This window comes from Scyliorhinus canicula, chromosome 25 (genome assembly GCF_902713615.1).
Source record: "Scyliorhinus canicula chromosome 25, sScyCan1.1, whole genome shotgun sequence".
Classification (NCBI taxonomy): domain Eukaryota; kingdom Metazoa; phylum Chordata; class Chondrichthyes; order Carcharhiniformes; family Scyliorhinidae; genus Scyliorhinus; species Scyliorhinus canicula.
This window is the reverse complement of record NC_052170.1, coordinates 6961355-6988001: the sequence shown is the minus strand read 5'-3', so window position 1 is coordinate 6988001 and position 26647 is coordinate 6961355. Positions and strand designations below refer to the sequence as shown.

The following is a 26647-nucleotide window of genomic DNA, read 5'->3' as shown; positions in this document are numbered from 1 at the left end:
GCGTGGCCCCACCCAGCGACCCAGCCTCCGCCATCTTTCCCGCAGCTGGGCTGATTCGTTCGCTCGACGGCGAACTTTCGCTCACCCCCTTCTTCCCAACGGCTTGGCAAACTGCAGTTAGTATTTATATCCACAGCATAACTTCTGAATAAAAGTAGAATGAAAATAATCTAGCACCATGGATATCTTTGTAGTTGGTTTAACACTGAGAAATGAAAGTCGTGTCTCGGTGAGAAAACAGCAGGTCGGCAATTAGAAACTTCAGGGCTGTTTGCTGTTTACAAATGCCAATTTTCAAGATATGCTAACTTTTATTTAAAGGTAGCAAATCTCTTATTGCACCGGGAACAATGTGATGCCACTGCTGACCATAACAAATTTCTGTGGATTTGCTTCATTAACAAATTTTGGCAGGAGGGGAAATTAATTGCTGCCAATCTCAGTTGCTGCACTGCTCAGATGCTTCAGGTCTTGGTTGTTGTTTTACTCCTTCGACAAAACTCATAAGTTGTTGCAGGAAATCCTGGTCACACAGCATGCACTTCAAGCTGCTGAGGCCTCTGCTTCGCTTAGTAGCAGCTTCTGTGGCCATGACAATTAGTTTCTGACCCCAGTTCTGAGATCGAGTTTTGCCTTCCGCACCATGCATTATTCTGTTGCTAGATGATGCTGTGTGAATGTAGCAATTTTATACACATGCAGTCAATTACAGTTCAGTTATGCAAGGAATATTGCCAAGGAAAATAGTATTCTCAACCTCCAGTGGCAAATCAGAAGAGGTGCATTGAAGCAAAAGAATTGAGAGTGTTGCATCTGTAATATTTGACATAATGTAGATGTTTTATAGATTCTGCACATAAATAATTCCACCGTTTAATATTATTTTGTAATCTGTATTTTAAATTCTAGGTGCGTGTGGAATTTCCATACAATGAAAATCTTTGCAGCAGAGCAAAACAGACACAGAGATTCAGACAACACGTTACTGTCCCTGCAAAAGGATCCATTGCTGTGCCTTATGTCATAGTCCCATTGATAATCGGAGAAATAGAGATTGAAGTCAAAGCCTCAGTCTATGACAAACTTGTTACTGATGGTGTGAAGAAACCTCTTCTGGTGGTAGTAAGTATGGCATTTCTGGATGTTCTTGATATTATTCATAGAATCAGTGAACCCCTATAGTGAAGAAGGCTAATCGAGTCTTTACCGACCCTACGACAGAGCACCCTACCTACACCCATTCCTCTACCCTATCCCCACCTAAAGGGCAATTTAGCATGGCCAATCCATCTAACCTGCACATCTTTGGCCCTTGAATGAATGATCACTCTCATTTACTGATCATTTAATGTTTACAATACTGAGGGAAGTTATTCAGCCCATCAAATCGATGCTGGTTCTCTGCAAGAGTGTTTTGGCTTGTCCCATTTCCCTGCCCTTTCTTTGTAGCCTTGCCTGTTCTTTTCTCTCAGTTGCTTCTCCAATTCCTTTTTGAAAGCGATTTTTGATTCTGCCTTCACCCCGGTGCACAAAGCAGATTCACCTGCAAATAACTAAACTCACTCCCCCTCGGCAACTTAAACGTCTCCTACAATTCCTGCAACCCTATAAACTTACCATCAGCGAGCAAGTCTCTTACCTGCTCTGTCCCTTTCCCCACACCATATATCACATCCATTGGCCCTGGTATAAATCTGTTCCCACATATAATAATCTCTATCGTCACAAGTAGACTTACATTAACACGGCAATGAAGTTACTGTGAAAAGCCGCTTGTCGCCACACTCTGGCGTTTCTTTGGGTACACTGAGGGAGAATTCAGAATGTCCAAATTACCTAACGGCACATTGTTGACACCACCACCAGACTGCGAGTATGCCTCCCTGGAGAAAATGGGAGCAGAACCATCGCCAAGGCCCTCACGCTCGTAAGAGTGCAAGAGGCCTCCTCCACCTGCACCCACTCTGCGCCCCTTTCTCCTCACCATTGTCTCATGTTCTAGGCATTTGCCACCCAAAAGTAATGCGACACGCTTTGGAGCACCAGCCCCCCCCCCCTCCCCCCCCCCCCCCCCCCCCCCCCCCACCCCAACCTGCCCAAAGGACCTACTAACCCTCAGCATCTTGCCGGCACACGCAAACTCAATCAATTTATTCAGCCTCCTGAAAAATGCCTTGGGTATGAATATTGGCGGCGATTGAAAAATAAATAAAAATCTTGGCATTAATTTTCATGGCCTGTTCCCCCCCCCCCCCCCATGGCCTGTACCCCCCCCCCCCCCCAATGATAGCAGTAGGGCGTCCCACCTCTTCAGATCCCTTTTAACCCCCATCTACCAGCCCGGTCGGATTCCACTTGTGCATAGTTGCTCAGTCACGAGCCACCTGAATTATCAAATACCAAAACCATACCCTGGCCACATTGAATGGCAAGGCCCCCAGGACCACACTTCTCCCATGGGAATTCACTGGGAAAATCTCACTTTTTCCTACATTTATTTTATTCCCTGAAAATGCCCAAATTTCCCCAACAAGTCTATAATACTACCCATACTCCCCAGTATTTTGCAATGTAAAATAATCAATTGTTGGAATATAATGGCATCCTCCGCTCTCTACCGCGCCCCACCTCACCCCCACAATCCACTGCCATTCATTTGAAGCCTGCAGTGCAATCACCGAAGGCTCAATGACCCACACGAACAACAAGGGGAACGTAGAAAAATAAAAAAAATAGGAGCAGGAGGAGGCCATTTAGCCCTTCAAGCCCTTCATTATGATCATTGCTGATCATACAACTCAAAATCCTAATTTCACTTTCCCCCATATCCTTTGATCCCCTTCTCCCTAATCTACTGCTTCTTGAAGCCATACAATGTTTTGGACTCAATTACTTTCTGTGGTAATAAATTCCACAGGCACACTACTCTCTGGGTGAAGAAATTTCTCCTCATCTCTGTCCTACATGGTCTACCCTGTATGCTCAGACTCTGCACTCTGGTTCTGGACACACCCACAATCGGGAACATCCATCCTGCATCTACCCTGTCCAGTCCTATAATTCTCTACTAGATCCCCCCTCTTTCTTCTGAACTCCAGCGAATACAATCCTAACTGATTCAATCTCTCCTCGTAAGTCAATCCTGCCATCCCAGGGATCAGTCTGGTAAACCTTCACTGCACTCCCTCAAGAGGAAGAACATCCTTCCTCAGATAAGGAGAGCAAAACTACACACAATATTCCTTTGGTGTGGTCTCACCAAGGCCCCTGTATAATTGCAGCAAGATATCCCTGCTCCTGTACTCGAATCCTCTCGCAATGAAGGCCAGCATACCATTTGCCTTCTTTACCACCTGCTGCACATGCACGCTTACCTTCAGCAACTGGTGTTCACTCTCCAAATTTATGGTCATTCAGATAATAGTCTGCCGTCTTGTGGATGACCTCGCATTTATCCAAATTATACTGCATCTGCCATTTGTTTGCCCACTCACTCAACTTATCCACTGAAGGATCTCTGCATCCTCCTCACAGCTCACCCTCCCACCCAACTTGATGTCATCAGCAAATTTGGAGATGTGATACTTCGTTCCCTCATCTAAATAATTAATACATATTGTGGATAGCTGGGGTCCCAGCACCGATCCCTGCGGTACCCCACTGGTCATCGCCTGCCAATTTGAAAAGGACCCATTAATCCCTACTCGTTGTTTCCTGTCTGCCAACAAGTTTTATCTCCATCTGAATATACTACCCCCAATTTCATGGCCGGGATTCTCTGACCCCCCCCCCCCCCCCGGGCCGGGTCTTTCTTTCTCATGTTCCATTTGTTTAATTTGCAATTGAGTTTTTGCCATTTCCAATGAGTGAAACTGTATCTCAGGCAACTTTAAATGCTGAGCCACCGCCTTAATTACCCCATCATAATTACCCCATGAGGGGCTGGTTTAGCTCACTGAGCTAAATCGCTGGCTTTTAAAGCAGACCAAGCAGGCCAGCAGCACGGTTCGATTCCCGTACCAGCCTCCCCGGACAGGCGCCGGAATGTAGCGACTAGGGGCTTTTCACAGTAACTTCATTGAAGCCTACTCGTGACAATAAGCGATTTTCATTTTTTTCATTTTCACCTTTTCGCATTTTGTCAGGTAATGTTAACGGCAATGTTTTTGCCAAATCTAACAGTCTGCTTTTAGTCTCTGTCCGTAAGGTACTGCGTGTGACCGTCTCCACCCCCAAAAACTTCAGAGCCTCCGAAAGAACCATTGTCGACAACACACTCCCTACTTAAACTAAAATACCACACCTGAAAAGCAACAACAATATGCTCACCCCTCACTGTCTTTGAGTTCACTAAGCCAATCCAATAGATAGACTTTTATCCCAGACGAGCCCCCAATGTGTTAATGGCCAGGGTTTAGAGAACCCCAAAGTGTATCATGGCGTTCACCTGACCCACAACTTTTACTAGATTGTGGTATGGGGAGCACACTGCCCACTCTACAGGAGTGGAACGGCAGAAATAGAAAAGCATTTTTTAAAGCAAAACAATGTTTATTCTATGAACTCAAGTTAAACTTTTAAAAACATACAGTGAACATCTTAGCAACCATTAATTCAAATACAACCCCCAAAGAATACAGCACTAAGTAATCCTTGATATCTTCCCAAACAACATCCAGAAGACTTAAAACAGCTTTTACCAGAAGCACATCAGGTTAAAGTCACTACTGTTATTAGTTTTAAATCAGCAGGATCGATTTATAGTCTTTAGATTACAGAGAGAGATTCATACACCTTCTGGCTGTGACTGCAGTTATCCAACACTGAAAATGAAACTAAAACACAGCCGGCAGCCTGCTCAAAAACGAAAGTAGAAAGCTGACAGACAGCCCAGCTCCACCCACTCTCTGACATCACTGCAGTAATAAACACCCATTTCTTAAAGTTGCTCTCACATGACATTGTCCTATTGCACCCATCCTAAGAGGTAATTTAGCATGCCCAATCCATCTAACAGACACATCTTTGGATTGTGGGAAGAAAACAGAGCACCCGTAGGAAACCCACGCAGGGAAGGAAATCGGTCATCCTTATCTGGTCTGACTCCAGACCCACAGCAATGTGGTTGACTATTAAATGCCCTCAGTGTTGGGCAATAAATGCTGACCCAGCCAGTGGCGTCCACATCCCAGGAACAAATCAAAAAAAATAGAGAGAATATGCAAACCCCAGGTTGGAATCGAACCCGGATCCCTGGCGCTAGGAGGCAACAGTGCTAACCTGTCCATTGAAGGACCACTGACTTTTTAAAATTTAGAGTACCCAATTTTTTTTCAAATTAAGGGGTAATCTACCTGCCTTGCACATCTTTTGGGTTGTGGGGGTGTGACTCATTGAACCTGGGTTTTCAGCGCTGTCAGGCAGCAGTGCTAACGACTGCGCCACCCTGACATGTCGCTAGACTCCCCTTCTGGCCCCCACAGCCTGGTGTAAGGCCGGGTCTTGCGGGGGTGTGGCAGGCCCCTGCACATGTGGTGATCCCTCCGGCCTGCGTTGGCCTTGTTGTCTTCTTCAACATCTGCCCACCTCGGCTGCGACAAGCACAATGACGGCAGCCTCCGCAGGGTCGATACCAGCACTTCTGTATCTGGACAGAATTGGGGAAGGGGAAAGACAGAAAAAAAATTCGGGCTCCCATTCCTGCGACCCTCATATCTCCCAAGTCTACCCACCCTTACCATGATTGTCTTGCCCTCTCTCAGAGTGCCATCCAGTGAGCCAGTTGTGCTGGCAAACTTTACTCTGAGAACCCACTCCTGGCCAGATCAGGAACCCCTAGACCCAAGATCTCTGCCAGAAACATTGCGGAGGTTGTACTCAGCTGTCCTCTGCTCATCCAGACACTTCCCCGTTAGCCTCGAGAGAACCCTCAGTGGTGAAGCCCTGTGTTTGAGTTTTGGAAGTTGTCTCTTTGGTGCCTACGCTCTTAGAGTTCAGGCATGCCGTTTCCTGAGCACTGGGTAGGAGCTCCGGTGCCCTTGAGCTGGATGCTGGTAAATGGAGAAGGCTCACCTCCTCACTTCTCCATGGTAGTCATTGTATCAGATTTATAATAAGGGTCCAAGAACTAAAGCCTGTGGCAAACCACTGGACCCAACCCTCCAATGACATTTTGACATAGGGAGTGAGGACGTACTGGAGGTTCTGGCGAGCTCAAAGCTGGACAAATTGTCAGGTCCAGATGAGTTGTGTCCCGGGCTGCTGTGGGAGGCAAGGGAGGAAATTATAGGGGGCTCTGACTCAAATTTTTTATTTCTTTCTGGCCGCTGGGTAGGTGCCAGAGGACTGCAGGACAGTATATGTGGTTCTACTTTTCAAGAAGGGTGGTAGAGATAAGCCAGGGAATTGCAGACCAGTGAGTCTCACATCGGTGGTAGGGAAAATATTGGAGAAAATTCTGAAGATTAAAATCAATCTGCACTTGGAGAGGCAAGATTTGATCAGGGATAGTCAGCATGGCTTTGTCAGAGGGAAATCATGCCTCACAATTTCATTTACCATTTTGAGGAGGTGACCAGATGTGTAGATGAGGGTAGGGCAGTTGATATAGTTTAGATGGATTCAGCAAAGTCTTTGGCAAGGTCCCACATGGGAGGCTGATAAAAGTAAAAACATATGAGATCCAGGGAAACGTGTCACGTTGGTGAAAAATTGGCTTAATGATAGGAGACAGAGAGTGGTGATCGAAGGCTGTTTGCGTCACTGGAGGACTGTGTCCAGTGGCGTACCACAGGGGTCAGTTCTGGGTCCCTTATTGTTTGTGATTATATATAAACAATATAGAAGAAAATGTGGGATAGATGATCAGTTTACAGATGACATGAATATTGGTCGGGTGACTCCAGTGAAGAAGAAGATCTTGGGTTATAGGAGGATGTAAAAGGATTGGTCAGACGGGCAGATCAGTATCAGATGGAATTTAACCCTTAAAGGTGTGAGGTCATGCACTTTCGGCAAGTAATACAACAAGGGATTATTCAATGAATAGTAGGACTCTAGGAAGCTCAGAGGGATCTTGAGGTGCTTGTCCACAGATCCCTGAATCGGGCAGGGCAGGTTAATAGAGCAGTTCAGAAGGCAGAAGGAACACTTGCCTTTATCAATTGTCTCATAGGTTATCAGAGCAGGGAGGTTTTGTTGAAGTTGTACAGGACTTTGGTTAGGCCATAGCTGGAGTACTGTGTTCAGTTCTCATCAACCCACTATAGGAAGGATGTGATTGCACTAGAGAGGGTGCAGAGGAGATTTACCAGGATGTTGCCTGGGCAGGAGCATTTCAGCTATGAAGAGAGGCTGGGTAAGCTTAGGTTCTATTCATTGGAGCAGGTTCTATTCTTTGGGGTGTAGAAGATTGAGGGGCATGGACAAGGTGGATAGAAAGCAGTTGTTCACCTTTGTTGAAGAATCAATAACACGGGGGCACAATTTTAAGGTGAAAGGTTGAGAGGGGATTTGAGGAAAATATTTTTCACCCAGAGAGTGGCAGGAATCTGGAATGCATTGCCTGGGAGGGTGGATAAGACAGGAGTTGGAAAGTATTTGGTTGAACATTTGAAATGTCATAACTTTCAAATGCTGGGAAGTGGGATTAGTGTAGATTAGAATATTTTTTTTTGGCGGTGCAGACTAGATGGGCCAAAGGGCCTCTTCTAGACTCTACAATTCTCTGATTTTAGACTCCAATTTCTCAATTGGAATTGAATTTCTGAAACAGAATCTTGGGTTGCTTTGAATCTGAAAATGTTAGTAACACGCCTGCATCACAAGACACAGTGGCTGATATTGTTTAAAAATCATCGTGAATTACAAGTTAATTTTGGGAAAACGGAGTGGAAACTTGGACATAAATACCTAGTTGCTTTATGGATCTATTAGTTACAACTAAATATAGGGTGTGGACCAAATTCAGGACAAATGATTATGTCACTGGTGCAAGGAATGTTGGGGGAAATTGTCTTGTCAAGAATACATTAACATGGAGTGTCATTGTAGGTTAAGCAGAAATATGAGACCTAGAAGAAACCAGACTCTCTCCTACTCATTTTATTCTGTTTTTTCTTGTAGCCAGAAGGGAAGAAAATTGATAGTGTGAAAACTTACAATTTGGATCCCAAAGGTTAGTTCCTTTTTCACCATTAACATTCTTAGCACAAGTTGTTGTCAAAATATCATTAATGTTATTGCTGGAAAGAGAAACATGTTGCTGAAGCTTTTCACCTTGCACTTATCAGACCAAATGCAAGAATGGCAAATTTTTTTTTAGGAAATATTTTATTGGGCATTTATAATTTTAACAATTTTAACCACCAGGTACCAAAAGAAACAAAACAAGATAAACAACACACCCACCCAATAACAAACCCCAGCCAACGTGGCTTACACAAACAGGACCTCCTTCCCCTGCCCCCCTTTCCACTGGTCTTCCTAACCTTACTCAACCCCCCCATGCCTCCCTCCACCCTCTCCCCTCCTCTGATGAACAGCTGCCACCTCCAGGCAAACCCCTGCAGCAATCCCCTCAAGGCGAACATGAGTTTCCTGAGTCTGAGAAACTGAGAAACCCCACCATGTCGCTAACCCATACCCCTGACTTCGGGGGTTCTGAATCCCTCCAGCCTAATAAGATCCGTCTCCGGGCCACCAGGGAGGCAAAGACCAGAACATCAGCCTCTCTCACCCCCTGGGCTCCCGGATCTTCTGACAAGCCAAAGATCGCCACCTCTGGACTCGGTACCACCCTTACTTTTAATACCTCTGACATGATTGTATTGAATTGCAGCGCAGGCTCAAGAAGCAATATGGTCTACTCCTGCTCCTATATCTTTTAGATATTCATTGTGTGAGCCATTACCGTGAAGAAAGATGGGCAGGAGCCTGAGGATGAAGAAAATGTGAATTATCCTTCATTTAAATAGGGTGAACCACCAGCATATATCGGCGGGATTCTCCATTGGCCAAAATTGTGAAACGCGATTGGACGGAGAATAGCGTCTGCCGCCAAAATCGCGGTAGGTGCCAGTTCGACGCCAAATCGCGATTCTCCGGCACCCCAAAAATGGCGTACATGTGACGCGCGCTGCACGCCATTTAAACGCCGTTTGCGTATCATTAGCGGGACTGACTGGGTATTCTCCGGGGGCCTCCCTGATTCTCTGCCTCCGATGGTCGGAGTTCCCGATGTCGTGGTTCACTCGTGGTTTCAAAAATCGTGACGCTGGCGTGGTGGCTGCTGAGACAGAGAAGAGGTCGGACATGGAGAAGAGCAACTGTGGACACTGGCCGTGCTGACTGCAGTGGGGGAGGGGGGGAAACATGACAAGTGGCCGGGCGACCCCCCCCCCCCCACGGGACTGGGACAGTGCCCAGACACCCACCGTCATTACGGTGGCCATCTTGCTGCGCACCCTCTGACCATCCACCCCGGCCCCTGGTTCTACACAGTGACAACGGCCATAATAGTACGCCCACACCTGCACCTCAAACCCCGCCACACCGCCCAGTCCATTAGACAACCTGTCTCCCATCCATTGACTGCATCTCCACCTCCCGCTGCCGGGGGAAAGCGGGCAGCATAATCAAACATCCCTCCCACCCGGCTTACTCACTCTTCCAACTTCTTCCATCGAGTAATAGTCAGGGTGCAGTGATTTATGTAGTTTACAGGAGTGCTGAGGAATTTGGAACCTTGGGCATCACAGCAAGCCAGCAATGAGAAAGATATGCCCAGTTTTAGAAGTTTATTGACTTTCCAAAAGCCAAATGTGTTACCGCATTGTCCTTCGAGACCAATGTGCAAATCCAGCCCAGGCTGGTTGGACGAGTGGAATTCCCTTCTTTGCTGACTGATTTGAAATGCAATGAATTAAATTAGGAATGGCTGTGGGCTTCTGTACAATATTGACTGTACTCTGGTCCAAATGGATACTGAATAGCGTACTGTAATCTGAAAATGAATAGAACTTTGAAATAGAAGGTCGACTTGAAGAAGTGCTTTGCTGTTATTGGATGAGGAACATTCTTTGGGCAGAGGAGAAGGAGGGTTACTTTTCTTTACCTGCCCTGAGATTAAAGGAGAAAATAGTTCATTTATGAACAATGACGCTTGCACCTTTGGAACAAATAATTCAGTGAAATAATTAATAGGAATATTAAGTTTTGAATATAAATTTGCTGAATACTGTTGCGGTGCACATTCCAGCAGTGTTATGTGAAACACAAGAAAACAGAACAAGCGAACGTTTACAAATCAGATGTTTTGTGGCGGTAGGAAGAAATATTTATAGAACATTTAAAGTTTAGCTTAACTGGCCCATGCTGATATTTACGCTCCACTTAAGTCTCCTCCCATCCTTCTTCAATGCACTCTGTCAGAATAACCGTCTGTATCTTTCTCCCTCATGCACTTGTCTGTCTTTCCCTGAAATGCAGCCAAGCTATTTATGCCAGCTTTACCTTTAAGCAGCGAGTTCCACTCTCTGTGGAAGGAAGTTTATTCTAAATTCCTTGTTGAATTTACTGTCTTATATTTACGGCCCCTAGCTTTGGTCTCCTGCCCAAACAGGAACAACTTTACCCTGTCAGATTTCCATCAGCTCACTTTCAGACTTCTAGAGAAAGGAATTCCAGCCTGGTCAATCTTTCCTGATATATATATATAATCTCTCAGTTCTGATCTCATCCTTGTCAGTCTAAGGTTCTAGACCAGTTTAATGTAACTTCTCTGCTTATCAGTTTTATCCCTCTAGCAAAGTTGATGAAAAACAACAGAAACTCCTTCACGTCACACTTCTGACCATGGAATTCTACCGTGCAGGGAAATTGAGACTTGAATAGAAAGTTCAGTCAGCTTGAGTTTATCTTAATAAAGTTATATCAGAACTTTGGAACTCCCATTGATGAGCATGGGAAGATTTAAAATACTGTAATCTCGAGTAAACTCAGGAGGGTGGAGTATTGTGGTCATGGGGAGGACAAATAAGAGAAAACAAACCAAAACCAATAGTTGTTGAGAAAATCAGGTATCTTATTAAAATATGCTATTTATCTGAATCAATATATTCTTTCTTAATTTAGGTAAAGAACAAATGGTTAGGATTGATGTTGATATCCCAGATGACATCATTCCAAATACAGAACCACTATCGTTCATCAGTGTTCAAGGTACATTGATTGGGGTGAGGGATCTCTGGTCTAAATAATCCAAGGCTGTTTCCTTTTGGAGACTGCAAGACGAGCACATTGTTCAAGTCTACCTGGCTTGTGCAAATGTGAATATTCAAAACGACAGATCATGAGCATTCCAGCTTTACTTTGGCTATCAATGCTTGATAGAAATCCAAAAGGTAAGGGGTAATAACTACCAATGCTGTCTGTTTATTTTAACTCCTGGGAATATGAGGCAGAAAGCAGCTCATTGTTCTTTCCTCCTCTTTGCGATACCTTCCAGTGATTAAATTTACTTCTCAATGTCAGAAAGTAATGGGTGTTTGGCCTCTTCAAGTCATAATCACAGACCTTTACAGCACAGAAGATGGTCATTTTTTTCTTTATTCGTTCATGGGGTGTGAACGTCGCAAGGTGTGCCAGCATTGATTGTCCATCCCTAATTGCCCTTGAGGGGGCAGTTAAGTCAATCATATTTTTGTGGGTCTGGAGTCACATATAGGCCAGACCAGGTAAGAATGGCAGATTTCCTTCCCTAAAGGTGAATCAGATGGGTTTTTACGACAATCGTTTCATGGTCATCATTAGATACTTTTAATTCCAGATTTTTTTATTGAGTTCAAATTTCACTATCTGTAGTGGCGGAATTTGAACCTGGGTACTCAGAGCATTACTCTGGGTCTCTGGTTTACTGTCCAATAACTATATGTGCCCAACGCTAGATTTCTGCTACAAATATTAGATGATAAATGCATCAATCCCTACCCTCCAGTTTAGTTACCCCTCAACTTAGTTAATTACTTAGTTTTACTTAGATTTTAAATTTTTTTCAAATTTAGCAGAGAGTTCCTACCAGCCAATCAGGTCACAGTTTTACTGTGATGACACTTTTTCAGCTTTTTTCGAATTCAGTGGAATGACCGACACTCACCGAGGTAAGTTACTTTATAAGTTACTCTGCCCTTCGAGACTGCTCACTGAAGACTAGGCCACAAATCCCCGAGATAAGTTACTTTATACTCACCGCTGTGCTCTCCGAAACTGCTCACTGGAAAGTAGATCGCAAATCCCCAAATTAAGTTACTTTATACTCATCGCTCTGTCCTCCGAAACTGCTCCCTGGCGACTAGCTATCATCCAAAGGCAAAACAGGAGAAAAATAAGATTAAGACTAAAACATGAAACTATGGTAGCCATGATGTGGAAATGCCAGCGTTGGACTGGGGTGAGCACAGTAAGAAGTCTTACAACACCAGGTTAAAGTCCAACAGGTTTCCTTCCTCAGGTGAATGAAGAGGTATGTTCCAGAAACATACCAGGTATGTTCCAGAAGTCTATATAGACATAAACATAGAACAGTACAGCACAGAACAGGCCCTTCGGCCCTCGATGTTGTGCCGAACAATGATCACCCTACTCAAGCCAACGTATCCACCCTATACCAGTAACCACACCCCCCCCCCCCCCCCATTAACATTATTTTTTAGGACACTAAGGGCAATTTAGCATGGCCAATCCACCTAACCCGCACATCTTTGGACTGTGGGAGGAAACCGGAGCACCCGGAGGAAACCCACGCACACACGGGGAGGACGTGCAGACTCCGCACAGACAGTGACCCAGCCGGGAATCGAACCTGGGACCCTGGAGCTGTGATGCTAACCACCATGCTACCGTGCTGCCCTATATACGTTTCTGGAACATACCTCTTCATTATCTTGAGGAAGGAGCAGTGCTCTGAAAGCTGGTGTTTGAAACAAAGCTGTTGGACTTTAACCTGGTGTTGTAAGACTCCTTACTGAAACTATGGGGGAAGAGATGAAATTGTTGAGCTTGGTGCTGTGCAGAAGGATGCAAAGCTCTAATCGAAAGATGAGGTGCTGATCTTTGACCCCAAAAAGAAAACGCTGGAAAATCTCAGCAGTTCTGGCAGCATCTGTAGGGAGAGAAAAGCGCGAACGTATCAAGTCCAGATGACCCTTTGTCAAAGCTAAAGACAGAGAAAGTGGGAATATTTATACTGTGGAGTGAGAATGAAAGATGAGTCATAGCCTCAGAAACCCAGGGAAACCTGGTGCTAATAGCCACAGAAACAAAGGGAAAGAGTGTCAATGGCAGTCACCAGAGAGAACAAAAGGTGTGAAACTGCAGAGAAACTAACATCAGAGGGTAAACTGTGACAGATGTAGATGTGGGGGGAGGGGAAGGGAGAAGCAAAGGGGAGAAAGGGTAACAATGGGTGAATAAGATGGGGGGGGGGGTGAATATATATAAAGAAAGACAAGAGAGAAAGAAATGGTAAAAAAACAGTTAAAACGCAATTGGATGAAAACAAATGTGTCGAGGTGGGGTAGAGCTGATCATCTGAAGTTGAATTCGATGTTGAGACCGGAAGGTTGTAGCGTGCCTAACCAGAAGATGAGGTGTTGTTCCTCCAGTTTGCATTGAGCTTCACTGGGACATTGTAGAAGGCCAAGAACAGACATGTGGGCATGAGGGCAGGGTCTTGTGTTAAAATGGCAAGCATTTGACCTTCCTCTATGTACTCTTTTCACCATTCCTCATATTGCCTACTTAGAACCTAGCGGATTTCTAACTCTTTCAGTTCTGACTAAAGTTCACCAACCTGAAACATTATCTGTTTTTTTTAAACCAATTTTGTAACATTTCCAGCATCTTTTCTTATAAATTTCACGCATCTGAATATTTTGCTTTGTTCTTACGAATGTATTTTGTTATCGAAACAGGAGACATTTTAGCCCAACCAATTGAAAATTCTATTGATGGAGCAAAACTGAAACATCTAATTAGAACCCCTGGTGGCTGCGGAGAGCAGAATATGGCATCAATTACCCCAGTTGTGATTGTCACCAACTTTCTGGACAAAACTCAGCAATGGGAAAGGATTGGAATGGATCGTAGAGATGGTGCATTGAAGAACATTCAACAAGGTACACATCCCTAATTTTATATTCAAGATTGTTAAGATAAGGAGCAACAGTGGCTGGATTCTTCGCCCTGCCGCAGCGCCACATTTCTGCCTCGACCCGCCGTCAGGGTTCTCTGTTATGCTGACCGATCAATGGGGTTTCCCATTGTGGAGCAGCCCCACGCAGTCGGGAAACCCCCTGGCGCTGGCAAAACGAAGCACCCTCCGGCGGAGAATTCCGCCCCATGTTTTTGGAATTTGAATTTGCTGCATATTGAGACTTGATGCATATTGCGACTACCACTGGCGATACAGCATAGATAAGTTCAGGATAGCGGCTGTATTCTACAATGCTAATGTTGAGGGCTATAGATTGCAATATGATTATACTTTAAAATCACATGGCGCCCTTGTCTCATAATGCAGAGATTCTAAAACATTTTTGCAGAACCTCCTGTTGTGTCATGCTGCTTCGGATAACACAGGCTGCTACATGATGCAGTCTTAACTAAAGGATGCTCCAGACTCTGAAATGAGTTCAACGTGTTTATTGAACTATTGACACAGTTCTCAAATGAGTTCGACTCTCTGCTAATCTAACTGTAGTAACTCAGTCGAACTGTACCAGCTTGCTCTAAGCCACGTGCTGGGGTGTGATGCTGCTGATCAACCCTGTCTAACTCTCTGGATGTCTGTCTGTGGAAAGATGAGTGCCTCATCCCTTTTATAGTGTTTATGTCATGCCCCCTTGTGGTGATGCCACGTCTGAGTGCCCTGACGGCCCATTGGTTGTGTCCTATTCTGAGTGTTAATTGGTTGCATGTTTGCATATCATGAGACCTCCCTTGTTTGGAGATTGGTGATCCTTGCTCTTGGAAAATAAATAATTATGGGCATGGCGGCACAGTGGTTAGCACTGTTGCTTCATAGCTCCAGGATCCCAGGTTCGATTTGTGGCTTAGGGCACTCTCTGTGTGGCGTCTGCACGTTCTCCCTGTGTCTGCGTGCATTCCTCCGAGTGTTCCGGTTTCCTCCCACAAGTCCTGAAAGACATGCTGTTAGGTAATTTGGACAATTTGAATTCTCCCGCTGTGTACCTGAACAGCCGTCGGAATGTGGCGACGAGGGGCTTTTCACAGTAACTTCATTGCAGTGTTAATATACTTGGGACAATAAAGATTATTATTCATATTTGTAGTACATGGGAAAACAACAGAGTTCGATTTTATTGGTTTTATTAAATGTGTTATATTACTTGGGAGTAATATATGTTACTCATTTATTTATGTCGAGTTAAACTTAACTTTGATGATGAATACTTGAAGTCGTCCAGTGATAACAAATAATTTAGTGACTTACTAACCAATTTACATGTGAGTTTGATTCTTCAATACTTTTACCAGTAGTCAAATTAAACAAGATAGAATTAGATTAATTATGAATATTATTCCATACTGTACACTCTGAGCTTACTATACTTCTGTTCTCTATCTACAACACACCCAAAGAGAGAGGGAAAACAGATTGAGCTTGTTTATATACTCCCTGTTAGTGTTGCCCTCGAGCGATCATCTGATTGCACTAAAGAGAAAATGCTGGAAATTCTCAGCAAGTCTGGCAGCATCTGTAGGAAAAGAAAAGAGCTGGAAAAAAAGAGAAAAAAGCTTTGACAAAGGGTCATCTGGACTCGAAACGTTAGCTCTTTTCTCTCCCTACAGATGCTGCCAGACCTGCTGAGATTTTCCAGCATTTTCTCTTTGGTTTCAGATTCCAGCATCCGCAGTAATTTGGTTTTATCTGACTGCACATTAACCCTTCATGTATTTACATATACAGAGATCACTACAAAATGGGGAAATTCAAAATGCCATTATATAGGCCAGAATTTGCGCACTGAGTTTTGAAAGCTGATGTGGTGATGTTGCAAGAGACCCATCTGAGGGTGAAGGACCCGTGTCGCGTCTTTTCGTCCGACGTCACTTCGTCCAACGACACTTCGTCCACGTCTTTTGGTCCAACGTCTTTTTGTCCGCCCGTCTTTTGGTCCAACGTCACTTCGTCCAATTATCCAATTACAAATTAACTCCGTATAAAACCATTTAATTGATAAAATGCAAGTACAATACAGCAAGTGAATTTAATTGCTAAAATGCAAGTAATTGATAAAATGCGAGTAAAATGCAAGTTGAAAAATGCAGTTAAAAAATCTAAAAATGCAGTTAAAAAATCTAAAAGTTTACTAATTACTTAAAATTCCCGAATTAAGAAAGAGACCGGTAATAAAAATCCTTTATTGCATATTATACCTTGCTATGTGCATTAGAGAAGATTTCTATTTACAAAAAGTTAATGTGGGGAGTGGAGTGGAGTGCTACTAAGCAAGTTACAAAAAGTCAAGTTACAAAAAGTCTTTTACAAAAAAAATCATCCGACAAAAAAACGTAACAAGTCACAAAAAGTCTTTCACGAAAAAAATCATCGGACAAAAAGACGTTGGACCAAAAGACGGGCGGACAAAAAGACGTTGGACCAAAAGACGTGGACGAAGTGTCGTTGGACGAAGTGATGTCGGACGAAAAGACATAGCACCGAAGGACCAGATGAGGCTGAGGAAGAGTTGGGTGAGCCAGGTGTTTCATTCTAGATTTGATCGTAGGGTGGGGGGGAGGTGGCGATTCTGGTAGACAAGCGGTGAGGTTACAGATGGAGAGGTGGTGGCGGATCAGGGGCACAGATACGCAATTGTAACGGTTGCATTGGTGGAGAGATTGGTGGTGCTGGTTAGCGTATCTGCCCCCAATTGGGATGAATTGGGGTTTGTGAAGAAAGCTCTGGCGGCCATCCCGAATCTTGATCCCCATGAGACAATTTTGGGGGAAATTGGAACACAGTGCTGGAAACTAGGGTGGGCAGGTTCCAGCCAAGCTGGCTGACCACTTCAGGGTGGGGGGGGGAGGTATTGGCAGGGTTTATGAGGGAGGTTGGGGGGGGTTGGATGCGTAGAGACTTTTACGCCCGAGGGATTGAAAGTATTTGTTTTTCCCCCCAGTGCACAAGGTGTTCTCGTGGATTAACTTTTTCATTGTGGGGAAGGCGCTATTGGCTGGAATTAAGAGTGCAGAGTATTCAGCAATTGTGATCTCGGATCACGCTCCAGATTGGTGGTACAGGAGAAGGGGTTGGCTCAGAAGCCAGGTGGAGGCTGGATGTGGGTTTGTTGGCGGTCCAGAGTTTCTGTGATCGGATGGGGAAGGTGATTGAGGGGTATGTGGGGTTCAATTGTATGGGGGAGGTCTTGCCATTGGTGGTTTGGGAGGTTCTGAAGGCAACGGTGAGGGAGAAGTGATTTTGTTTAAGGATGGGCATGGGGAGAGCAGAATGCCAACAGTTGATCGAAGGGGGTGAACGGGAGATGCGCTGGGGACTCGGACTCAGATTTCCTGGCAAACAGGAAGGAGTTACATACTTGGTTCGAACCTGCTGACCTCAGGGAAAGTGGTGCATCAGCTGAGAAGGATGAAAAGGGCTGTCTATGAATACGGGGAGAAGGCAGGTTGAATGTCGGCAGGTCAGCTCTGTCGAGAAGTTGCGGCGAGAAAGATAGTTCAGGTTCGGCACAGGACAGGTGAGTTTGTGCACTGGGGCGGTTTGAGGGGTTTTATAGGGGCTTTTATAAGTTGAAGCCGCCAGAGGATGAGTGGGAGATGAGGGAGTTTTTAGGGGGGTTAGATTGCCCTCGGTTGGGTGAAATGGAGAAGGCGGGGCTGGAGGACCTGGTAGGGGTGGACAAAGTGAAAGCGGCAATTGGGAAGATGCAAATGAGGAAGGTGGCAGGGCCGGATGGGTTCCCGGTGGAATTTTACAAGATGTTTAAGGATAACCTGGTGGAAATGTTCAAGGGCACGATGGTTAGGGGTTTTTTTTTGCCGAATGATTGGACAGGCCTCCATCTTGTTGTTGTTAAAGAAGGTAAGGACCCGGTAGAATGGGGGTCGTATAGGCCCATACACCTGCTGAATGCGGACACCAACATGTTTTCAAAGGTGCTGGTAGTAAGGTTGGAGGTGTGCCTTCCAAGGGTGACTGAGGGAGATCAGACGTGGTGTCATAGAATGAGGCGGCTGCTGAATGTGATTCCTCTTTGGCAGAGGGAAGCGAGTTGGAGATGGTGATGGCATTAGATACGCAGAGGCCTTTGATTGGGTGGAGTGGAGTTATCTGATTGCGCTGTTGGAGAAGTTTGGGATTGGGCCTACGTTTGTGGGTGAAATTACTGTACAAGGAGCCGATGGCGAGCGTGCGCAACAATTGTATGAATTCAGGGCATTTTTCATTGCATCGGGGAACTAGGAAGAGCCCTTGGCTGAGAAAAGCCCCTAGTCGCCACATTCCGGCGCCTGTTTGGGTACACTGAGGGAGAATTCAGAATGTCCAATTCACCTAACAAGCACGACTTTCGGGACTTGTGGGAGGAAACTGGAGCACCCGGAGGAAACCCACACAGGCACATGGAGAACGTGCAGACTCCGCACAGACAGTGACCCAAGCAGTGATGAGATCTGTGTGAGACACTAAAATAGATAATCAGTGTGAGTGCACCTACAGTTTTGGATCATGATTAAAATACGTAGGAGCTGAACCCTTTGGTCTGGAATCCTTCCTTCATGCTCTAGCATGGGCTAAATGTCTATTATGCCTGAACTACCTACACTTGCTGCAGAATAATTTCTACCTCTAATGAAGCCCTGATCAAAAGTACTTTTGCACCAACTTTGGCACCAGTAATGGGTGATTTCCACCTCCCATATTTCCATGTTCGGACGTATTCTGCTGATGCGCTCACCATTGCAGCATTTGCATGCCAAAGCTCTGTTCCTTCGACCTGCTGGATGTAGGGTATCCCACCAGCCTTCACCTTCCTGCACCAGGCCCTGGCTGCTGAGCCTTGGTACATAATCATGAGACTCAAACATGTCCTCCTCCAGGAATTGTGCCATGATAATGCATGAAGTCATGATTCTCCCGTTATTCCACACTACTCAATACCCATGTGCAGTGCACGCTTATGTTCGGGGTTTTCCGGGGGGGGTTTGGACGGGAGGACGGGAAGAGAGAGAAGCAATCAGTTTCTGGGTCCTGTGTACTGCGTTTGTGCATGAGTGTGATGATATGATCTGCATACTCGTCTGCCATTGGGCCAGAACGTCGGCTTACCATTGGCCCTGGTCGGTCATGTGCCTCTCGACCGATTGTCTGAGAGGCTGAGTTAACCACGCCTCTATCAACGAGGTATAAATGCTCAGAAGCCTGACGATCGTCCCTTTCCACTGTAGACGATCGCCAGGCTGTGTTCTAGTTAATTAAAGCCTGACATTGGTAAATCACTCGCCTCACGTGCAATCGATGGTGCATCAATGAGCACCCCAGAATGTCATGATATGAGTCTGATGGTTATAGAATCCTGCTGGACAACTCCCTTGGAGTCACTCATGCCTGTAAGGATAGTGCGCTGATGCCACTGTTATGGCTGAAGCACCTTTGGGTGCCAGATTTGTAAACGTGACAGATGGAATGGCAGTTGGTTAGACAGCAAGAATTGGCATGTAGGGCCCTGATATCTGCCCTTAGGTACCCTGCTCATTTCACTTGCTCTACAATGTCATGATCTGCTGTAACTGCAAAGATGCTGATGGATCAATGAATGTTATCTGTGTGATGCTTCTTGCCTGTTTGCAATGGGTGGAATTCAGCATTGAAAGTCTCGATGGGAGACCCTTTAATGGACCATGCCTTACAGCAAATAACCAGTTGGTCAACATTGAAAATGTTTACTCACACGTCAGTGCAGTGAGATCTCTGCCCACACAACCTTATAACTCCTTCACAACTTATTTGAATAATTTCCAAGGTTGCACCTTTACAGGGCAATTTTTTAGTGTCTTAAAGCTCGCTTCCGAAATCAGTCCAGCCTTTCAAATGTTCTTGGGGCCGGCTGACCCGACTTCAGTCCATACCTGCCTCCCGACAATGAGGATCTCTCTGGTACCATTTTTGATGAGGCAGGTGTGCGCAGGCAGGAGTTTTCCTGGTTTCCACTACTGCCGTCAAGGATGAAAATAGAATCCATTATACCTGACAATTATAGTAAGAAGTCTTACAACACCAGGTTAAAGTCCAACAGGTTTGTTTCAAACACTAGCTTTCGGAGCACTGCTCCTTCCTCAGGTGAATGGGCCGGCATGATCTCATGCATGCGTGGAACCGCCGGCTTGCTTTGGCGCATGCGTGGGGGGTTCTCTTCTCCACGTCGGCCACGGCGCATGGGTGAACTTGCGCAGTCCCAATCGGTGGGTGGGCCTGTGCCGTGGGGGCACTGTTTTTCTTCTGCCATCGCCATGATCTTCACCATGGCAGAGGCAGAAGAGACCCCCTCCCCTGCGCATGCGCAGGGATGACGTCATCAGCTGCTGATGCTCTGGTGCATGCGCGGACTTACGCCAGTCGGCAAAGTCCTTTCGGCCCCGGCTGGCATGGCGCAAAGCCGGCGGAGTGGGAACCTAGCCCCTCACTGTGAGGGCTTGGCCCCTAAAGGTGCTGAGAATTCCGCACCTTTGGGGCTGCCTGACGCCAGAGTGGTTCACACCACTCCAACACGCCGGGACCCCCCCCACCCCGCCGGGTAGGGGAGAATCCCGGCCGAGATCCTGTGTGACTTCACCTTTTGTACCTGCCTCCCACAAGGGACCTTGTCAAAGGCCTTACTAAAGCCCATGTAGACAATATCCACTGCCCCACCTTCATCAATCATCTTTGTCACTTTCTCCAAAAACTTGATCAGATTAGTGAGACACGACCTTGCCTTCTCAATACCATTCTGTCACTCACTAATACATCAACTCACTTCCAAATGGGAGTAAATCCTGTCTCGAAGAATTCTCTCTGACAATTTCCCTCCCACTGGCGTAAGGCTCACCAGCCTGTAATTGCCTTGATAAGCAAAGAACAATACAGCACAGGAACAGGCCCTTCGGCCCTCCAAGCCTTTGCTGTTCACGTGTCCTATCTAGACCAACCGCCTGTATCCTTCTATGCCCCGTCTGTTCATGTGCCTATCCAGATAAGTCTTAAAGGTCACTAATGTATCTGCCTCAACCACCTCACTTGGCCGTGCATTCCAAGCCACCACCACCCTCTGTGTAAAAAACTTCCCCCGCACATCTCCACTGAACCTTTCCCCTCCTCACCTTGAACCTGTGCCCCCTTGTAATTGTCATTTCCACCCTGGGAAAAAGCCTCCAACTGTTCACCCTATCTATACCCCTAATAACTTTATAAACTTCCATTGTGTCGCCCATCAGCCTCCGTCTCTCTAGGGAGAACAATCCCAGTTTATTCAATCTCTCCTCATAGCTAATACCCTCCATTCCAGGTAACATCCTGGTGAACCTTTTCTGTACTCTCTCCAAAGCCTCCACGTCCTTCTGGTAGTGTGGTGACCAGAATTGGACACATAATTCCAAATGTGGTCTAACCAATGTTCTATATAACTGTAACATAATGTTTGAGCTTTTATACTCAATACCCCGTCCGATGAAAGCAAGCATGCCATATGCTTTCTTTACCACCATTGCCACCTGTGCTGCCACTTTTAAGGATCTGTGGACCTGCCAGCCCAGATCTCTCTGTGTCTCTGTGCTCCCGATGGTTCTGCCATTTATTTTGTAGCTCCCACCTGAATTGGATCTACCAAATGCATCACCTCGCATTTGTCCGGGTTAAATTCCATCTGCCATTACTCTGCCCAATTTTGCAGCCACTAACCTTCCCAGAGTGTACTCCGAATTTCTCCTGCTCAGCCCCGCTCCCGATGTCAGGTGGAAATGCAGAGTGAGCAACTGTAGATCTGCTGACAAAACCCTCAGGCGGCCTAAATGGGGGCAATGTTTGTCAGTGAGTTCACTGGGTACTAGACCAAGTGTGTTTCAACAGAAGGCGTTGACAGTAGCTTGTGAAATCTTTTGGAGATTGCAAAAAGGGGTACAGAGTGTTGATCTTTGCTTGTTCAATGTAGATCTAGACTGCGCTAGCTGGAGCAAATTAAGACGACAAGGGAAGTCTTGTATCTGGTAAGGATTGGTGAGAAGGTAACTGCAGGAAAAGGATCTTGGGCGGAGGGAGGAAAAAAGCACCAGATGATACGGGCTTTGGCGAGGAACACCAACCAAATAGACATGGAGGGGAATTCAGGTAACATAGGCATAGCAGAGGAGAGACCTATGCTGGTCTTAACCTGACAACAAGGAGAAAAGAATATACAAGTCCAAAGTTAAATTCTGAGGCCCTATGATTGGGTGAAATCGGCTCAGAGACAGAATGGGGTCAACTTAAAGCAACTGAGAACTGAATGTAGGAGACGATATGAAGTGGGGTTGGTCGAGGAACCATTTGTGGACCTTGACCTTGGCTTTGATTTCTGCTTCCAGATTTCTTTCTGATACTGTATTCTGTGATCAGGTCACTGATTTTCCCAGTTTGTTGTGATTTTCATTTCAGATTTCCAGTGTTTGCAGATCTTTGTTTTGTAATTTGATTTGTTTTCCACACAGGTTATGTTCAGCAATTGGCATATCGCAAATCGGATAATTCATATGCAGCATTCATGAGTCGACCAGCCAGCACGTGGTACGTTATCAAATTAAATGTTTCCTTTCTCTCTTCTCGTTCTGATAATAGTGTTTTGACATAGCTGATTGAATCTTGCTTCCGTGAAATGTCTTAGGATGTTTCATCATGTTTCATGTGTGTGATGAATACAATAAATTGTCCAGTAATGTTATTGAAATGCATGCAGCCTGTTTATCTGCTAGGGCTGTGATGAAAATGAGGTTATCAGTGATTTTGCAGGCGAACTGTTCTGCTAATAAATATTAAAAGCTATTTTACCGTTTGCTAATAGCTAGCTCATGTAATGTATTACGATCTGGACCATACCCCAAAAGCAGCTAAGATACTGGACAGAAACTCCAATATTTAATTTTAATTTTGTAAGACTGTGAGGGAATGATACCTCTCTCCAGGAGTGATTTCACAAAGATATAGGGGTATGATATATTGAAACAAACTTATTAAGAACACAGTAGTGAAATATCAATTACATTACACCAGAAAATAACTTAGCATTAAACAACGCTAATTAATACAGCGAATACAGTAACTCTCAACTGCTATCTTTATTCTCACTCAAACAAAATCAAACCCACCTCAGTTCTCAATCCACAGTTAACTCTCACGAATACCTGCTTAACAGAGATGTTCTTAGAAAAAAATAGATCTTTTGACACTGGTTTAAAGAAAAGATCCTTCCCACTGGGTTGGAGAATCCCCGGGTGGCGGCGCGAATCCAGCCCCATCATCCCGACGCCGGCTGCCATATTCTCTGGCACCGTTTCTCGGGTGGGGGCGGGGTTTACGCCACGGCGGTCGGTCGCTGTTGACAGAGGCCCCCCAGGCAATTCTCTGCGTGCCGATGGGCTGAGCTTCCATCTGTTTTGGCCAGTCCTGCCGGCGTGAATCACTCAGTTTACGTACCGGTGGGACCTGGCGGGTAAGTTGGCTGGGACGGTCCTCGTGGGGGGAGGGATCTGACCCCGGGGGTGCCCCCCACGGTGGCCTGGCCCGTGATCAGGGCTCATCGATCTGCGGGCAGGCCTGTGCCGTGGGGGCACTCCTTCCTTCCGCGCCGGCCCCTGTTGGGCTCTGCCGTGGCCGACGTGGAGAAGAGAATCCCCCACGCATGCGCCAAAGCAAGCCGGCGGTTCCACGCATGTATGAGATCATGCCGGCGCATTGGCGCATGCGTGAACTTGCGCAGTCCCTTCGCCACTGGCTGGAGCGGCGCCAACCCGTCTGGCGTCCACCTAGCCCCCGAGAAAGTGGAGGTAAGTGGAAAATTCTTCACCTTTGGACCCGTTGACGCAGGAGTGGTTGGCGCTGGTTTTCCCGCTGGCGTAGGCACTTAGTCCGCGGAAAGGAGAATCCCGGCCCTGAATCCTGCCAGAACCATGCTGAAACTCTGGCTCTATTTCTTCAGAAGCTGTTTCAGCTCGTTTCAGCTTACACTCCTCTGAACTGCTTGAAAATAAACTGTTAATCTATCTACAGACATATCTTTTAAACTGAACTGAAATGCTTGACTTCTGTTCACATCTCCAACTAACACTGCTTTTCTGCAAAATGCCTGATATATTAGCTCCTCCCGGTAATTACATCATCTTACCAAGCTGAAATCTAATTAACTCCACAGGGACTTCCCTTAATCCAAACAACATTCCATCAGCCCATTCTTTTTGTGATACCTTAATTGCACCTCTGGCTCCAAAACGTAGTTGTCTTTCAAACTAAGATTTCTTTTAAAAACATGACAGCAGCAGTCACACACACCAACTCAGGCTCTTAACCTTTACTGCACCAAATACCTACAATACATATCTGAAATTCCTACATTCATCACAAATGTTGTAGCAGTTTGAGCCTGGCTAAACAAACCGAGGCAAATCTTGTAACAACATAAGAACTAGGGGCAGGAGTAGGCCATTTGGCCCCTCGAGCCTGCTCCACCATTCAATAACAGCATGGCTGATCTTTTTGTTGACTCCACTCCACTTTCCTGCCCGCTCACCATAATATTTAGTTCCTTTACTGTTCAAAAACCTTTCTATCTTTGCCTTAAAAGCATTCAACGAGGTCGCCTCAACTGCTTCACCAGGCAGGGAATTCCACATATTTGCAACCCTTTGGGCGAAGAAGTTCCTCCTCAACTCAGTCCTAAATCTGCTCCCCCTTTATTTTGAGGCTATGCTCCCTATTTCTAGTTTCACCCGCCAGTGAAAACAACCTCCCTGCTTCTATCTTTACTATTCCCTTCATAATTTTGCATGTTTTTTTAAGATCCTCCTCATTCTTCTGAATTCCAACAGTATAGTCCCAGTCTACACAGTCTCCCCTCATAAGCCAATCCTCTCAACTTTGGAATAGACTGAGTGAATCTCCTCTGCGCCTCCTTTGGTGCCAGTACATCCTTTATCAAGTAAGGAGACCAAAACTGTACACAGTACTCCAGTTATGTCTCACCAGCACTCTATACAGCTGCAACATAGCCTTCTTGTTTTTAAACTCCATCCCTCCAGCAGGGAACGACAAATTCCATTTGCTTTCCTAATTACTTGCTGCATCCACGAACCAGCTTTTTGTGATTCATGCACAAGGACACCCATCTGCGTAACAGCATGCTGCAATTTTTTACCATATAAATAAGTCAATTTTGCTGTTATTATTACCAAAATGGGTGATCTCACAATTACCAATATTGTACTTGATCTGCCAGACCCTTGACCACTCACTTAAACTATATATATACCTTTGCAGACTTTCAGTGTCTTCTGCACACTTTGCTCTACCACTCATCTTAGTGTCATCTGCGAACTTTGACACATTACACTTGGTCCCCAACTCCAAATCCTCTCTGTAAATAGCAAACTATTGCAGTTCCAAAAATGATCCCTCAAGCACACCACTTACCACTGATTACCAACCAGAAAAACACCCATTTATCCCCACTCTTTGTTTTTTGTTTGCTAACCAATCCTCTATCCATGCTAATACATTACCTGTAATGCCGTGCACCTTTGTGCAACAGCCTTTTGTGCGGCATCTTGTTGAATGCCTTCTGGAAATCCAGATACACCACATCCACCAGTTCCCCGTTGTCCATCGCACTTGTAATGTCCTCAAAGAATTTCAATAAAGTAGTTAGACATGACCTGCCCTGCCTTTCATGAACCAAATGCTGCGTCTGCCCAATTTCTCTCCAGATGTCCCACTATTTCCTCCTTAATTCAAGCATTTTCCCCACTACAGAAGGTAATCTAGCTAGCCTATATTACCCGCTTTATGTCTACCTCCTTCTTTGAAACAGTGGCATCACATTTGCTGCTTTTCAATCTGCCGGAAATACCCGAGTCCAGCAAATTCCCACAAGCGCATTTGCTATTTCCCCCGCCATCTCTTTTGGTACCCTGCAATGCATTCCAGGAGACTTGTCTACCTTTAGCACTATTAGCTTGTCCAACACTGCCTCCTTAGTGATAATGATTGTTTTTAGATCCTCACCTACCATAGCCTACTTGTCATCAATTATTGCCATGTTATTTGTGTCTTCCACTGTGATGACCGACACAAAATAACTGTTCAATGCCTCGGCCATTTCCTCATTTCCCATGATTAAATCCCCGTTCTCATCTTCTAAAGGACCCATGTTTACCTCAGCCACATTTGTTTCATATATTTGTGGAAACTTTTGCTGTCTGTTTTTATATTCTGAGCTAGTTTTCTCATACAATCTCTCAATTTTCTTTATAGTTTTTTTGGTGGCTTTCTGTTGACATTTAAAGATTTCCCAATCCTCCAGTTTGCACTAATCTTTGCCACTTTCTATGC

At 45.4% G+C, this 26647-nt stretch overlaps 1 protein-coding gene across 1 annotated transcript in view; it reads left to right on the top strand.

Moving 5' to 3' along the window:
• Nucleotides 1-26647, top strand: part of LOC119957048 (complement C3-like) — a 166552-nt gene that overhangs the window by 87791 nt on the left and 52114 nt on the right. The window contains exons 21-25 of the mRNA XM_038784654.1: nucleotides 910-1122; nucleotides 8125-8176; nucleotides 11134-11220; nucleotides 13971-14174; nucleotides 22759-22834. Coding sequence (XP_038640582.1) covers nucleotides 910-1122; nucleotides 8125-8176; nucleotides 11134-11220; nucleotides 13971-14174; nucleotides 22759-22834 — 632 coding nt within the window. The remainder of the gene's footprint in view (nucleotides 1-909; nucleotides 1123-8124; nucleotides 8177-11133; nucleotides 11221-13970; nucleotides 14175-22758; nucleotides 22835-26647) is intronic.